The 15,839-nt window shown below is 41.3% G+C and overlaps 1 protein-coding gene across 11 annotated transcripts in view; it reads left to right on the plus strand.

The window, feature by feature from the left end:
* LOC129699036 (R3H domain-containing protein 1-like) overlaps nucleotides 1–15,839 on the plus strand; it is a 194,664-nt gene that overhangs the window by 110,322 nt on the left and 68,503 nt on the right. For 9 of the 11 annotated variants that reach the window (XM_055638628.1, XM_055638631.1, XM_055638634.1 and 6 more), the window contains 2 exons: nucleotides 2,733–2,834; nucleotides 8,433–8,675. In XM_055638628.1, the coding sequence (XP_055494603.1) occupies nucleotides 2,733–2,834; nucleotides 8,433–8,675 (345 nt within the window). The remainder of the gene's footprint in view (nucleotides 1–2,732; nucleotides 2,835–8,432; nucleotides 8,676–15,839) is intronic. The other 2 variants (XM_055638635.1, XM_055638638.1) reach the window with 1 other exon arrangement.

Raw genomic sequence — 15,839 nt, forward strand, 5'->3', positions numbered from 1 at the left:
CAGTCAAAGGATCTGTCAACTGTATAAGAAGGGAAACCACTTTAATTCTGTATCTTACTCCCACTCTGACCTATGTCTGTGGTCTCTACATTCTTCCGACAATGTTCAACATAAGCTTGTGGAACCGCACCTCACCTGGCAGGCCTCTGGACTATATTAAATGCTACAACTCGCAAAGTAACTTACTTTCTGCATCTGTATCAGGACTGGCTGTTGCAAGTTACCCTACTGTGATATTGATTCAGTTATTTTTCAGTTTGTTAGCATAGTGTGATCTGCTGAACATTTTACAACTTTCACATTAGCTTATTTATATTTTTAGATGCTGTGCGTGTGTTATGCTATAGCAAGCAAGATTTTCATTTTACCTGTACCTCACTGTTGTTGTGCACATGACAAAAAACTTCATTTCTTTCATTTTCTTTCTCACAAACTACATATGTAAACTCATTGTTTAGATGACCTCCATAACATCTACCCTGGCATTCTATTATCTTTTGAACCCTTCCTCACCTTCCAGTTTAGACATACAACATGGAAACGGGCCCATCGGCTCAGCGAGCTCACGCTGACCATTGATTACCTATTCACACTAGTCATCCCACTACACACGGGACAATTTACAGAGGCCAATTAATCTATAAACCCGCACACCTTTGAGATGTGCGAGCAAACCGGAGCACCTCGAGGAAACCCACGTGATCACAAGGAACACATGCAAACTCCACATAGCCAGCATCTGAGGTCATGATCAAACCCAGGTCTCTGGCACAACCCGACCACTGTGCCACACCTTTTATTGCAATATAAAATCAACTTTTATTTTTACTCTGAAGGGTCGTTGACCTAAAGTATGAACATGGTTTCTCATTCTATAGATGCTGTTTGACATGCTGAATGTTTCCAGCATTTTTATTTTTACTTCAGATTTCCAATATCTCCAGTATTTTGATTTTCAAGGGATTGTATAGTCTTTTACAGTTGCAATAGGTTATACCCATTCACTGGTATTCGTGATTTTGCACTTGGGCCACTAAATATCCGTATGTTCATCCATGTTAACTTTCCCATATTCATCTGCATCTGGCAGAATCTTGCCTGCTCACCATGAGTCATTATGCTCCTTTGTAATCTTATGCTTTCATCTACCTAGTTTATGTGAATATTATCTTGGTGCTTTCAGCAAAGTTAGATCTGAGGCTCTTCTTTCATCCATCACATTTCCCAATATTGAAAAAATCTGTAAGTCCTTTGCATATCTAAGGCAGTTGCAGTCTGTTGCATCCTGCTAAGTTCCTAATGCTCATTGCTTTAGCCACTAGTTTAATTTTTAGTTTAGAAATTCAACACGGAAACAGAGCCTTCTGCCCACCGAGATGCACCGACCAGCGATCAAACATATTAACGCTATCCTACACACACTGGGACACACAAATGTATAAATTTTACATTTATACCAAGCCAATTAAACTACAAATCAGTACCTCTTTGGATTGGAAAGGAAACCAAAGATCTTGGAGAAAGCCCACTCCGGTCACAGGGAGAACGTTTAAACTCCGTACAGACAAGCACCAGGAGTCAGGATTGAACCCAGGTCGCTGCCGCTGTAAGGCAGTAGCTCCGCAGCTACGTTACTGTGTTGCCCTGCCACCCTAGTTTAGAACCCATCACCCTTTACCACCTTGTTAAGTGGAATTTATAGTGCAGTTGTATAGGGCTCTGGTGAGACCACATCTGGAGTATTGTGTACAGTTTTGGTCTCCTAATTTGAGGAAGGACATCCTTTTGATTGAGGCAGTGCAGCGTAGGTTCATGAGATTGATCCCTGGGATGGAGGGACTGTCATATGAGGAAAGATTGAAAAGATTAGGCTTGTATTCACTGGAGTTTAGAAGGATGAGGGGGAATCTTATAGAAATATATAACATTATAAAAAGACGGGACAAGCTAGAAGCAGGAAAAATGTTCCCAATGTTGGGCGATTCCAGAACCAGGGGCCACAGCCTTAGAATAAAGGGGAGGTCATTTAAGACTGAGGTGAGAAAAAACTTTTTCACCCAGAGAGTTGTGAATTTATGGAATTCCCTGTCACAGAGGGCAGTGGAGGCCAAATCTCTGGATGGATTTAAGAGAGTTAGATAGAGCTCTAGGGGCTGGTGGAATCAAGGGATATGGGGAGAAGGCAGGCACGGGTTATTGATAGGGGACGATCAGCCATGATCACAATGAATCGCGGTGCTGGCTCGAAGGGCCGAATGGCCTCCTCCTGCACCTATTTTCTATGTTTCTATCTATGTTTCAAAATTTAGGTCTGGCCTTGCAAATTACCATCTCTTGCAAATAAAACAATTAAAACAAAATTGCAGTACATATTATTTGCCCTTTTTTGCTGATTAATTCCCTAACATTTTTTTGTTCCAATGTACTTTCATAAATATATTCAAGATGCTGCTCTCAGTATGTTAAAAGCTAATTAACAATATATATTATGTAAAGCAACTAAACCCTTAAGGTGCTATGAATTAAAAGATAATTCTAAGAAATTATTGCTAATTTTTGGTATTGAGGTGGTTGCTAGAACCAGTAATATATCAAACAGTTCATTGTGACAGTGTTTTTGAAAATTAAATTTAATACAGTAAAATCTTAATGTACTTTGATGCTGAAAACAAACATAGGGTTTTATGAAGTTACTGTTGCTGAATTAACTGTGCAAACTATTGCTTCTTCAGCCAATTCGGGCTCTGCAGTCTTCCTCACAGCCTATCCAGTACTCTGCGGTCTCTTACCCACCTCAGCTCCTGCCAGTATCACCTACCCAGCAATACACTGTGGTATTGACACTCAATATTCTATTCTCATCTTTCAGAAGGTCTTTTAGTTTATTAAGTCTTTCTTTTCTCTGCTGGTGATTATTACATATAATTTGCTTTACGCCACTCTTCATGTTTGGCTGAGTATTTTTTTTAAACAATTTTTGTGATTTAAAGCTTTTTAAAACAAAATGGCAATGGCAAAGCAAAATGATAAATTCACCCTATTTCAGTGAACAGTTAAAAATTAGTTGAACATAAATGCTGGAAATACTCAGTAGGTCAGGTCAAGCAGCATGATGCCGCCTGCCTTGTTGAATATTTCCAACATTCTTTGCAAACATTTTGTATTCTTGCATCTGCATATTTCTGCATTGCAAGAAAAACTGAGAGATCTTCATCTTTAAAGTTGTACTTAGCATAATTTAGGATAGTATCTTCTGTTCGCTTTTGCTATGTAATACAAAAGTTGAGCTGCATGATTATTGGTTATCCAGTGTACTTAAAAAAAAACTGTCATTGTGAATTAAATGCAAGACAAGGCAGAGCAAACTAGTACCGTTACAAAATTCTATGTTTTACATCTCCTTACTGATACATTAAATCTTTAAAAGGATTAATATGCACAATAGCTCATGAGCATAAAATTAATAATGAACATGATGAATTTCAAGATTTATAATTGATTATAAAATTTAATATTCTTGGCTCATCGACCCTTTGAAACCATAGGATGGACATTTCTCAATTGTACAGGACATGACAAATCTTAGAATTTACAAAGTAAACGTTGACCAGAAGAAAGTTTTGTAAATTATTATTTGTTAAAGATACTGCTCAAAATATCTGATGAAAATATTTGCTCAGGACCAGATGAAATTAATGAATGTAAAAATTATAGCACAAGTATTATCATTTTAAGCTTGAACAAAATGTACCATGTTTGTCATTCCTCATTTAAAAATTTGGAACTGTGCCTTAAACTATCAGATCACATTCAGAATCCCAATATGTAAACTGTGAATGTTAAAAAGATTTCCTTTAGTTTTTTACAACTGCATTACTCGAGTATAAATGGTTTTTATTCATTGCACCACGATAATCTTTTAATACTTTGGATTTATACTAAGTAAAATTTAACACACATCCAATCTGTGTCTTTGTGTGTGAGATGTAAAATTATTTGATTTCATGATTTGGCGCCCTGACTTTTTAATAATGCATCACTATATTAAAAGGGGATAATATTATACTAAATTATTTGTTCTCCGTATTTACCATCTCCAAGTAAAGAAGATTATTCATTAGATTAGGCCATTGTTCTCCAGTAACCAAACTAGAAACCTGTATTTGATTATGTAAAGTATTCACTTCACAATTCTTGTTTAACTTTGACCATAAAGTGGTCTTTAATGTACACTTGACTCCTTTCCTTGGGATCTCTTTTACTTGTAAATATCAATGATAAAAATTAGCAGAGGGCATTGGAATGCAAAGAAATTTGTTTTAGATTGTTCATGCAGCTGTGGGCCATTCTTTGGAAAGTGAACCAAAATGTCACACACGTGACCAGATGGCATCACTTAAAGCAGGGGTCTCCAAACTATGGCCCGCGGGCCACCTCCGGGCCGCCACGAGATTTTATCCAACCTCCAGCAAGCTCTTAACACATTCCGTGTTGCGGGCTACTTAGCGGGTTCTGTGGTAGCGAGATAAAACAGCGCCTCCACTTACCCCGCCCCGCCCGTCTTTTCTTGACTGGCGTCAAAATATTTTTTTCCCCTCAGGAACCCGACAGCTCCACAGGTAAGTTTCCTTTTCTGCCCCCCACCCCTCAGGCCAGGACATCGCGTCGGGGAGGATGAGGGGGCGGCAAGCATCCTGGAGCCGTGGGAAGGAGAGGCCAAGGGTACCTGGCTGGTGTCTCCCCGCTCCTGGACCTACCCAGTGCGGTCCTTCCCCGCCCCAGGTCCCTGCACCGGCTGCAACCCGGGGACAGGGAGACACGACGCCTGGTACCCTCGGCCTCTCCCTCCCACTCCCTCGGCTCCAGGGACGCTCACCCCCCCACCCACACCTGACATCATCGCCGCCCTGCTGGGGAAGATGGGGCCTGCGGTAGTTTACATCGAGATAGATATATAGAGAGAGAGACAGACAGACAGAAAGAGAGAGAGAGAGAGAGACAGAGGGAGAGAGATCCAGAGAGGGACACAGAGACAGACACGGAGAGAGAGAGAGACATTACATTTATTAAAATTACATTTCTTTATTTTTTCCTACGGCCCGCAAAAATTTGCCAACATATGATGTGGCCCTCATACTGAAAGGTTTGGAGGCCCCTGACATAAAGTAATACATAAAAAAATTATTGTAAGAGATTAATCTTATTCATTGCTATTTTCCTACTTACAGAACTATAATGCATGTCTGCGAAATATATGAACATTCTAGCTTTTTTAAATTCACAGTTTATAAGATAAAACTGAGTTATGAAAAATATGCTTCTGTGTGAGGTCACACACGTGACCAGTCATATTTGACCTCTGACCCTAAACAAACATTGTCAGCATAACATAAAAATGTCACTTGATAAACTGTGAATAAAATATGAAATATATACAGTGCAAAACAATATACCTGTAACGCTTTCAGAATTAGAAGAGATGTATTCCACAATTTTTCATATTTTTGGTCACACACATGACCAAGAATGGGCCTGTTGCATTGCTAAGCATGCTAGAATTCAGTAAATACTGTTTTACGGATTTAAATTGACACAGTTTAAAATTTGTATTATTTCTAAAAATCTAAATCATTAAATCTGTTGGAAGGCAGACTATATAAGTGTCTTTATGTACCATGATATCAAAATCATATTACGTTAGAATGGTTCAAAATACAAATATTTCTCCATGAGCTGGATTGCTTAGGCCTGAAATTCCACTCTCGGTCACACATGCCTGCAGTCAGATTCTCTGTATCACACTTTACTGTGTCCTTGGCCCACTGGCTGCATTTGGCATGGTGCAGAGGCTACAACTCTGAAAAATCCCTAACTGGGTTGCACAAATGGTTAACCTTTGCCAGCTCTGCAACTCGGCTGAATGTGAGCAACTATATAACCATATAACAATTACAGCATGGAAACAGGCCATCTCGGCCCTTCTAGTCCGTGCCGAACACTTACTCTCACCTAGTCCCATCTACCTGCACTCAGCCCATAACCCCCCATTCCTTTCCCATCCATATGCCTATCCAATTTATTTTTAAATGATAAAATCAAACCTGCCTCCGCCACTTCCACTGGAAGCTCATTGCGCACAGCTACCACTCTCTGAGTAAAGAAGTCCCCCCTCATGTTACCCCTAAACTTTTGTCCCTTAATTCTCAAATCATGTCCTCTTGTTTAAATCTTCCCTACTCTCAATGGAAAATGCTTATCCACGTCAACTCTGTCTATCCTTCTCATAATTTTAAAGACCTTTATCAAGTCCCCCCTTAACTTTCTGCGCTCCAAAGAATAAAGACCTATCTTGTTCAAACTTTCTCTGTAACTTAAGTGCTGAAACCCACGCAACATTCTAGTAAATCTCCTCTGTACTCTCTATTTTGTTGACATCTTTCCTATAATTTGGCGACCAATGCCTTGTACAATTTTAACATTGCATCCCAACTTCTATACTCAATGTTCTGATTTATAAAGGCCAGCACACCAAAAGCTTTCTTTACCACCCTATCTACATGAGATTCCACCTTCATGGAACTATGCACAGTTATTCCTAGATCCCTCTGTTCAACTGCATTCCTCAATTCGCTACCATTTACCATAGGCGTCCTATTTTGATTTGTCCTGGCAAGATGTAGCACCTCACACTTATCAGCATTAAACTCCACCTGCCATCTTTCAGCCCACTCTGCCAAATGGCCTAAATCTCTGTAGACTTTGAAAATCGACTTAATTATCCACAACACCACCTATCTTAGTATCATCTGCATACTTACTAATCCAATTTACCACACCATCATCCAGATCATTGATGTATATGACAAACAACAGTGGACCCAACACAGATCCCTGATGCACCCCACTGGTCACCGGCCTCCAACCTGACAAACAGCCATCCACCGTTACTCTCTGGTATCTCCCATTCAGCCACTGCTGAATCCATCTTGCTACTCCATTATTAATACCCAACCATTGAACCTTCTTAAACTCCCTTCCATGTGGAACCTTGGCAAAGGCCTTACTGAAGTCCATATAGACAACATCCACCGCTTTACCCTCATCAATTTCCTGAGTAACCTCTTCAAAAAATTCAAGAATATTAGCCCCTGCTATTTCTACACTAACTTCCCTCAATGTCCTAGGGAATATCCTGTCAGGACCTGGAGACTTATCCACTTTCATATTTTTCAAAAGTGTCAGTACTTCCTCTTCGTTGATCCTCATAGTTTCCATAGCTACCCTACTTGTTTCCCTTACCTCACATAATTCAATAACCTCCTTGGTGAATACCGAAGAAAAGAAATTGTTCAATATCTCCCCATCTATTTTGGCTCTGCAGATAGCTGTCCACTCTGACTCTCTAATGGACCAATTTTATCCCTCGTTATCCTCTTGCTATTAATATAGCTGTAGAAACCCTTTGGAATTACTTTCACCTTATTTGCCAAAGCAACCTCATATCTTCTTTTAGCTTTTCTAATTTCTTTCTTAAGATTCATTTTACATTCTTTATACTCCTCAAGCACCTCATTTACTCCATGCTGCCTATAATTATTGTAGATCTCTCTCTTTTTCCGAACCGTGTCCAATTTCCCTTGAAAACCATGGCTCTTTCCAATTATTACTCTTTCCTTTCAACCGAACAGGGACATAAAGATTATGTACTTAAAATTTCACCTTTAAATGTTCTCCATTTCTCTACTACATCCTTCCCATCAAACAAAATGTCCCAATTCACTCCTTCTAAATCCTTTCGCATCTCCTCAAAGTTAGCCTTTCTCCAATCAAAAATCTCAACCCTTGGTCCAGTTCTGACCCTCTCCATAATTATATTGAAACTAATGGCATTGTGACCCGAAGTGCTCCCCAACACATACCTCCGTCACCTGACCTGCCTCATTTCCTAACAGGAGGTCCAGCACTGCCCCTTCTCTAGTAGGTACCTCTATGTATTGCTGCAAAAAACTATCCTGCACACATTTTACAAACTCCAATCCATCCAGCCCTTTTACAGAATGTGTTTCCCAGTCTATGTGTGGAAAATTGATGGAGAATTTCCATGATGAAGGATGTGCAGTGCTGTCTGTTGTTCAGCAAGTCCCAGACATGAACGCACGAAGGTGCAAGTGTGGAAGTTCATGATTTGTTTTTTTCAGATAGCTTGGAACCATTAAACAGGATCTGGCTTTTGACCTGCCAACAATTTCCAATTTGATGCATTCCCAAATGTAATTACTCTTCAGTAGGAATTAGGTACTTTTTGTAATGTTAAACCAAATCTATTTTTTATAGAGGCTTGATAACCAACTGCATGCCATTTGAATTTCCATGATGAAGGAATGCCTTTGTTTTTTGTGTTATTTTAATCACAACTTTTGTTATCCATGTAGCAAGAAAGCATTGGTGCTCAGTTTAGTCAGATGAGCCTTGGCCGTCAGCCATCTGCTGAAGTTCCGGATGCCCATACTGCCATATTCCCATCATCAGTTGTACTTCAGCCACAGCAACAGCCTGGCTTTATCATGGCATCCCCAGGACAACCCCTTTCTACACCTGGCTATTCTGCCTCCGGTGCATCAGTTAGTCAGCAAGTGCTTCAACAACAGGGATATGTGCAGCAGCCGATTCAGCAGGTAAAATACTTAAATATTAGTTATCCATTCTCATTGTAATCTTCTCTTGTTTAAGATTTATTCATCTATAATTTTGTGGCTTGAGAAATTGTCCGAAGAAATGGTTTGTGGCCTAAACCCCATACCATTTAAGGCTGTAGATCAATCCATGATATATCTTTTATATATTTCTGGTTGGAAGACATTGTTATCATACCCATTCCTTTCTATGGCCAATAAGTTTGCGTCATTTGCTGATTAATGCCGTGAAACAACTTCGTATTCAATGATTGTGATATATTATACAGCCCGAAACTCAAATCTTTTCGGATACAATAACAAAACGACTCATTTCAAAACTGATACTGCGTCTTATTGTCCCAATCGGCATTTGAAAATACTTTAGGCTATGTTCTGCAGTAAGCTGCTTGTACCCTGTTTCTCGACTTTTGCATAATTTTTCACATAATTTGACTTAACATGTAACGAGTGAGAATAGGGCTCCTCAGAAACCAATGTGATCCCCTCTGTGTGGAGTCGCAGGAGATGGGCTCGGTCCTCAAGGAGTATTTCCCCTCTTTTTTTACCATGGAGAAAGATATGAAAAGTGGGGCATTTGGGACAGTAAATGGAGATGTCTCGAGGATAGGTCCTGTTATGGTCAAAGAGGTGCTGAGTGACCTAAGGTGTATGAAGGTAGATAAATCTCCCGGGCCTGTTCAAATATATCCGAGGACACTGTGGGAAGCTAGAGAAAAATTACACTTGTGCTGAAGAATCTTAGTTTGATTCTGTTTCATGATATGTTAATGAATATTGGCAATTAAATTAGTTTGTTATTGTCATGTGTACCGAGGTACAGTGAAAAGTTTTTGTTGTGTGCTATCCAGTCAAAGAAAAGACTAGACATGATTACAATCAAGCCGTCCACAGTGTACAGAAACTGGATAAAAAGTACAGCATATAGTGCAAGATAAAGTCCAATTAAAGATTGCTCAAAAGTCTCCAATGTGGTAGATGGGAAGTCAGGACTGCACTTTAGCTGGTGAGAGGGCGATTCAATTGCCCTATGAAAGCTGGGAAAAAGAAACTGTCCTTCAATCGAGAGGTATGCATTTTCAAACTTGTATATCTTTTGCCTGATGGGAGAGGGAGTGACCAGAGCAAGACTGGTCTTTGATTGTTTGGTGGCCTTGCGGATGCAGTACAAAGTATAGCTGGAGTCAATGGAACGGAGGATGGTTTGCATGATGGTCTGGGCCAAAGATCGTAGAGGGACAAGATAGACCACTCCTTCGAAATTCAATGGGCTGACGTGTAGTACGCAACGGAACGTCACGGCCGCCATTTGTTACAGCGACACTCGACTTCCGGTATTCCACCCGCTGTGATTCAAAGCAAAGATTATAGAGCTCCGCTATAATCTTTGATCCAAAGCAAAGATCCTCAAGTATCTTGTAGCGGGAACAGACCCCTCCTTTGTGTAGTTTCCCTTGCATTGTATTGCTTTAACACACACTGCAAAAAATTAAATTTAACGTATATATATTTAATATATTTATATGAATGTGTGTCTGTGTGTGAGAGGCAAGTTAGAGATAATAGTTTATTCTCATGTATCAGAAGCTACTTTGATTTAAATAATCGCTATTAATTTATTTGTCTTGTAAGATGATATACATAAACCATAAAGGCAATTATATATATAATTATATAGTAATAATATATATATGCATATATATATTTACACACATATATATACACATACATATATACACACACATATATACACATACATACATACATATACACATACATATCCACACATACAAATACACACATACATATGGATACATTTATATGCATACATACACACATATAAACATATATATACATACATATATACACACATATACATATACATGCATATATATACACATACATATATATTTATACATATGATTAACATGTAGAGGAACCAACGAGAGAGCAGGCTATTTTAGACTGGGTATTGAGTAATGAGGAAGGGTTAGTTAGCAATCTTGTTGTACTGCCCCCTTGGGCAAGAGTGACCATAATATGGTTGAGTTCTTCATTAGGCAGGCAGTGACTAGTGGGGTACCGCAAGGCTCAGTGCTGGGACCCCACCTATTTACAATATATATTAATGATCTGGATGAGGGAATTGAAGGCAATATCTCCAAGTTTGCGGATGACACTAAGCTGGGGGACAGTGTTAGCTGTGAGGAGGATGCTAGGAGACTGCAAGGTGACTTGGATAGGCTGGGTGAGTGGGCAAATGTTTGGCAGATGCAGTATAATGTGGATAAATGTGAGGTTATCCATTTTGGTGGCAAAAACAGGAAAGCAGACTATTATCTAAATGGCGGCCGACTAGGAAAAGGGGAGATGCAGCGAGACCTGGGTGTCATGGTACACCAGTCATTGAAAGTAGGCATGCAGGTGCAGCAGGCAGTGAAGAAAGCGAATGGTATGTTAGCTTTCATAGCGAAAGGATTTGAGTATAGGAGCAGGGAGTTTCTACTGCAGTTGTACAGGGTCTTGGTGAGACCACACCTGGAGTATTGCGTACAGTTTTGGTCTCCAAATCTGAGGAAGGACATTATTGCCATAGAGGGAGTGCAGAGAAGGTTCACCAGACTGATTCCTGGGATGTCAGGACTGTCTTATGAAGAAAGACTGGATACACTTGGTTTATACTCTCTAGAATTTAGGAGATTGAGAGGGGATCTTATAGAAACTTACAAAATTCTTAAGGGGTTGGACAGACTAGATGCAGGAAGATTGCTCCCGATGTTGGGGAAGTCCAGGACAAGGGGTCACAGCTTAAGGATAAGGGGGAAATCCTTTAAAACCGAGATGAGAAGAACCTTTTTCACACAGAGAGTGGTGAATCTCTGGAACTCTCTGCCGCAGAGGGTAGTCGAGGCCAGTTCATTGGCTATATTTAAGAGGGAGTTAGATGTGGCCCTTGTGGCTAAGGGGATCAGAGGGTATGGAGAGAAGGCAGGTACGGGATACTGAGTTGGATGGTCAGCCATGATCATATTGAATGGCGGTGCAGGCTCGAAGGGACGAATGGCCTACTCCTGCACCTAATTTCTATGTTTCTATTATTTTCCAACGATCAATAGATTTACGATCAGTTCCTGTGGATTGGAGGATAGCTAATGCTATCCCACTTTTCAAGAAAGGAGCGAGAGAGAAAATGGGGAATTACAGACCAGTTAGCCTGACTTTGGTGGTGTGAAAGATGCTGGAGTCAATTATTAAAGATGTAATAATGGGGCATTTGGATAGCAGTAAAAGCATTAGTCCAAGTCAACATGGATTTATGATTTTACAATGCATTTAAGCCTCTCCCATTTTTATGAGATGAATTCCTGGAATATGCAGGAAGTTTATTGTAACCTAGTGCTACTTGCCTGAACAATGGATGATATATCACTTAAATGCAATTGTTTTCAGTTGTGTGGAGAGACCTGTATATTGAAAATGTGTTTTGCCTCTAATATGTCAATTTACCTTAAATGTAGAAGAGCTTATTAAAATCTTCTTACAAAGACAATTAAGTATTTTCTATCTATCCTCTTTTGGACCCAAGGCATAGCAGAGCTGCCAACTCTCACAAAGAGGTAAGGGAGGGAGAGATGGAAGGGTGGGAGAGAGGGAAGGGAAGGAGATCGCGAAGAGAGGGGAGAGAGAGAGAGAGAGAGAGATCGAGAGAAGAGAGGGGAGGAGCGAGAGATCGAGAGGAGGGGAGAGAGAGATCGAAAGGAAAGGGGGGAGAGGTCGAAGGGAGTATAGAGGGGAGGGGAGAGATCGGGAGAAGGGGAGAGGAAGAGAAGGGGAAAGGGGGAGAGGGAGAGAAGGTAGGGAGAAGGGGGAGAGGGACAAGGGGGAGAGGGAGAAGGGGAGAGTGAGAGTGGACGATAGCACATTATAACGCGCAGCCGTCCCATTCCGACCAAAGATTATAGAGCAGCAGAGCTCCACTAGTATCTTTGATTGCGGCCCGCCGCCACCGAACCCCCCGACCCACCATTGCACCCAAAGATGATAGAGCAGAGTTATATAATATTTGATTGCACCCTTCTTCACGGCGGGCTTGTGATGTCTTGTATGTATGTGAGTGTTGTTTGCTATGTCCCTATGTTCGAGGAATATAATGGGTAACAGCCGCCCATTCTCGGACTCGAAAAAATCTCCTGGTCACTGGACCTGATGTGTCCGCGGGCCATATTGTGCACCCTTCAAGAACAAAACCAAAAACGTACAGAAGTGTTAAAATTGTCTTTATTATTGTGGTAAGTAAAGAACTATTAAAAATAAGTCTAAGAACTTTCTAATGTACCGACTAATGTTTCCCAATGGCCGTTGATGGGAGAACAGAAAATACCAGTTTTTCACGACAGAATATCGACTGAAAATAATAAAAATATTTTCTCACCTTTCTTTTTTATTGGGGAACCTAAAGAATGACAGCTCTGGTCGTTTAGATTTACGATTAGAACAGTTGATAGCGGAGCAGTGAGATGAAGATTTAGCTGAGGACGCCATTACAGCCCAATAAATGCTTAACAATATGGCGTCGACGGTCACACACGTCATACTACGCGTTTTTCGAGGAGTGGTCTATCTTGTCCCTCTACGATCTTTGGTCTGGGCTACGTCCACAGCTCTGCAATTTTAATACGGTCTTCCAACTGTTGTTGGAAAACCGTTGTTCCCAAACCATGCTGTGTTGCATCCTGATAAAATGCTTTCTACGGCGCATCTGTAGTAGTTGGTAAGGTTGTTGGGGACATTTCGGCCAAACTTCCTGAGCCTTCTAAGGAAGTTGGTGGGCTGTGTTAGCCATAGCTTCGATGCAGCTGGTCCAGAAGAGATAGCTGGTGATATTTATTCCTACAAACTTGAAGCTATCGAAGTGTAGCAGTGGTTGAGGCTGTTTTGGCCCCTCGTGGTACAAGAAACATGCTGATGGTATTTTGGTAGTACGCTCAAGGTTGGCTTGATTCAAGTCCCCATCTACAATGACCAGGGCTTTGGGATGTTTTGTCACAAAGCTAGCAATAGCAAAGTACAGCTCATTCAGAGCAAGCTTGATGGCAGCATGGAGTGGGATGTGAACTGCTGTCAGGATAGCTGAGGTCAATTTCCGCCACAGCAAAAAACACCTGTTTTCGCTTTTTTATTATGGGGTATTGTGTATAGATTTATGATTAAAAAAAATGAATTTAATCCATTTTAGAACAAGGACAAGCGTAACAAAATGTGGAAAAAATTGAAGGGGTCTGAATACTTTCTGAATGCACTATAAATAAATATCTAAATGGCGAGATTTGGAGGGAGCCAGCTGCATGAATCACAGAAAACATACAGCATAGGAAAAGGTCCCTTGGCCCACTATATCTGTGCTGAACATGAGGTCAAGATTAATGGGTGACTGAAGAAGGGTCTCGACCAGAAAGGTCACCTATTCCTTCTCTTCAGCATTTTGTGTCTCCTTCGTTTTAAACCAGCATCTGCAGTTCTTTCCTACACATAGTCTGATTGTCATTTGCAGGAGAAATGTAAGAATCTGTCAAGGAAAGGAAGCCAGCTGATGGGATAAGATCAGAAATTATGTATTTTTGGGACATTATAATGGCAGAATTAATGATTAGTCAATGTGACAATTTTGAATTTTCAAAAATCACTTGGTAAGATGTCGCACTGGTGGCTGTTAGAATTAAAAGTTATGAGATTGTTTATTTTATTGATTCATTCATTGTCAATAGAATAAGAATCATTGGATTCTTTTTTGGTTAACAATCTATTTGGATGACGAGATGTGTGATTTGTACAGTTTTGCTGGCTGTGACCAGTAGGTGCAAAAATGTGGAGTTATGAAGTTATCTATTCATTAGGAACAGCAAACTAGCGTGGTGATGCAAGAAACTGCAGAGGCTTGAACCGTGTGTAAAATACAAAGTGCTGGAAGAACTCAGGTGCTGCCTGACCCAATGTTCCTCCAGCACTTTGCATTTTTGTATAAAACAGCCAAATGTTTTTCAAGTGACACCCTTGACAGTTGTTGGTATTGAGAAGGGTCTTTTGCATCCTTGTGCCCAAAGACCAAGAAGCAATGTAGTACACAATGGCTGTTTCTGGGGCTGCAACATCAAATATTATTCTATTAGGAAATGTGTTGGATCAAATTAGCAACAAAGCACAAATTAATTCATTGGGGAATCAGTGGCATGTATGTGCATATTTTTACTGTATGCTTTTACTGTACCATGTTGACATTATGAGCTGAATTGTCTGTGGCCTGTTGATCCCTGGCACTTCACCTCCCACAGGATTTCTACAGTTGTGTTGACCTTTTGTGGCCAAATGTTTCCCACATGCCCAAGGGCGCAATACTGTAGGTGCACTAGCTGCCCAGTATTGAAAACAAACCATGCAGTACGTTAGCCCCAGGCAGCACAAACTGAATTTGCTCATTAGGTGAAGTGAGGTTTCTATCTTAGACACAAAAAGCTGGGGTAAAGGGCCTGTCCCACCAGCATGCGACTGCATGCGGCAAGCGTGACCAAACGTGGTGGCTTGAGGCGTATGGACTCTCGGGGCCGGTCCCACTTCCAACCGCGGAGCCGTCTGGAGCTGGTCCCGACATCATACTCACCAATCAGCTGGGCAGGAGACGGGCCGACTGAATTTGGGCGTCACACGCTGTCGGGCGGTTACGTCATTACACAACGGCACACCGGGCGGTGACATCATCGTGCAACGCTAGGCGTACGCTGTCAAGATGCTGCGTACGGAGTCCAGACGCTGCGTACGCCCGTTGAGGCACTGCGTACGGCCTCAATGTGGCTGCGGGCTGACAGGCCGTTGCTGCGTGGGAATTTTGGACAGTGTCATTTTTTCGGAGCCCCGCGCGATGTCCGGACCAACCCCGCACAACTCCATACGGCTCCAGCGATCGAAGTGGGACCGGCCCTGCGAGGCCGTACGGCTCAAGCGACCACGTTAGGTCGCGCTCGCCGCATGCAGTTGCATGCTGGTGGGACAGGCCCTTAACTCAATGGGACAGGCAGCATCTCTGGAGAGAAGGAATGGGTGACGTTTTGGGTCTTTTTATCTCACACCACAGATTCAGGGCACAATTTCTCA

The sequence above is a fragment of the Leucoraja erinacea genome, chromosome 7 (assembly GCF_028641065.1).
Source record: "Leucoraja erinacea ecotype New England chromosome 7, Leri_hhj_1, whole genome shotgun sequence".
NCBI lineage: Eukaryota > Metazoa > Chordata > Chondrichthyes > Rajiformes > Rajidae > Leucoraja > Leucoraja erinaceus.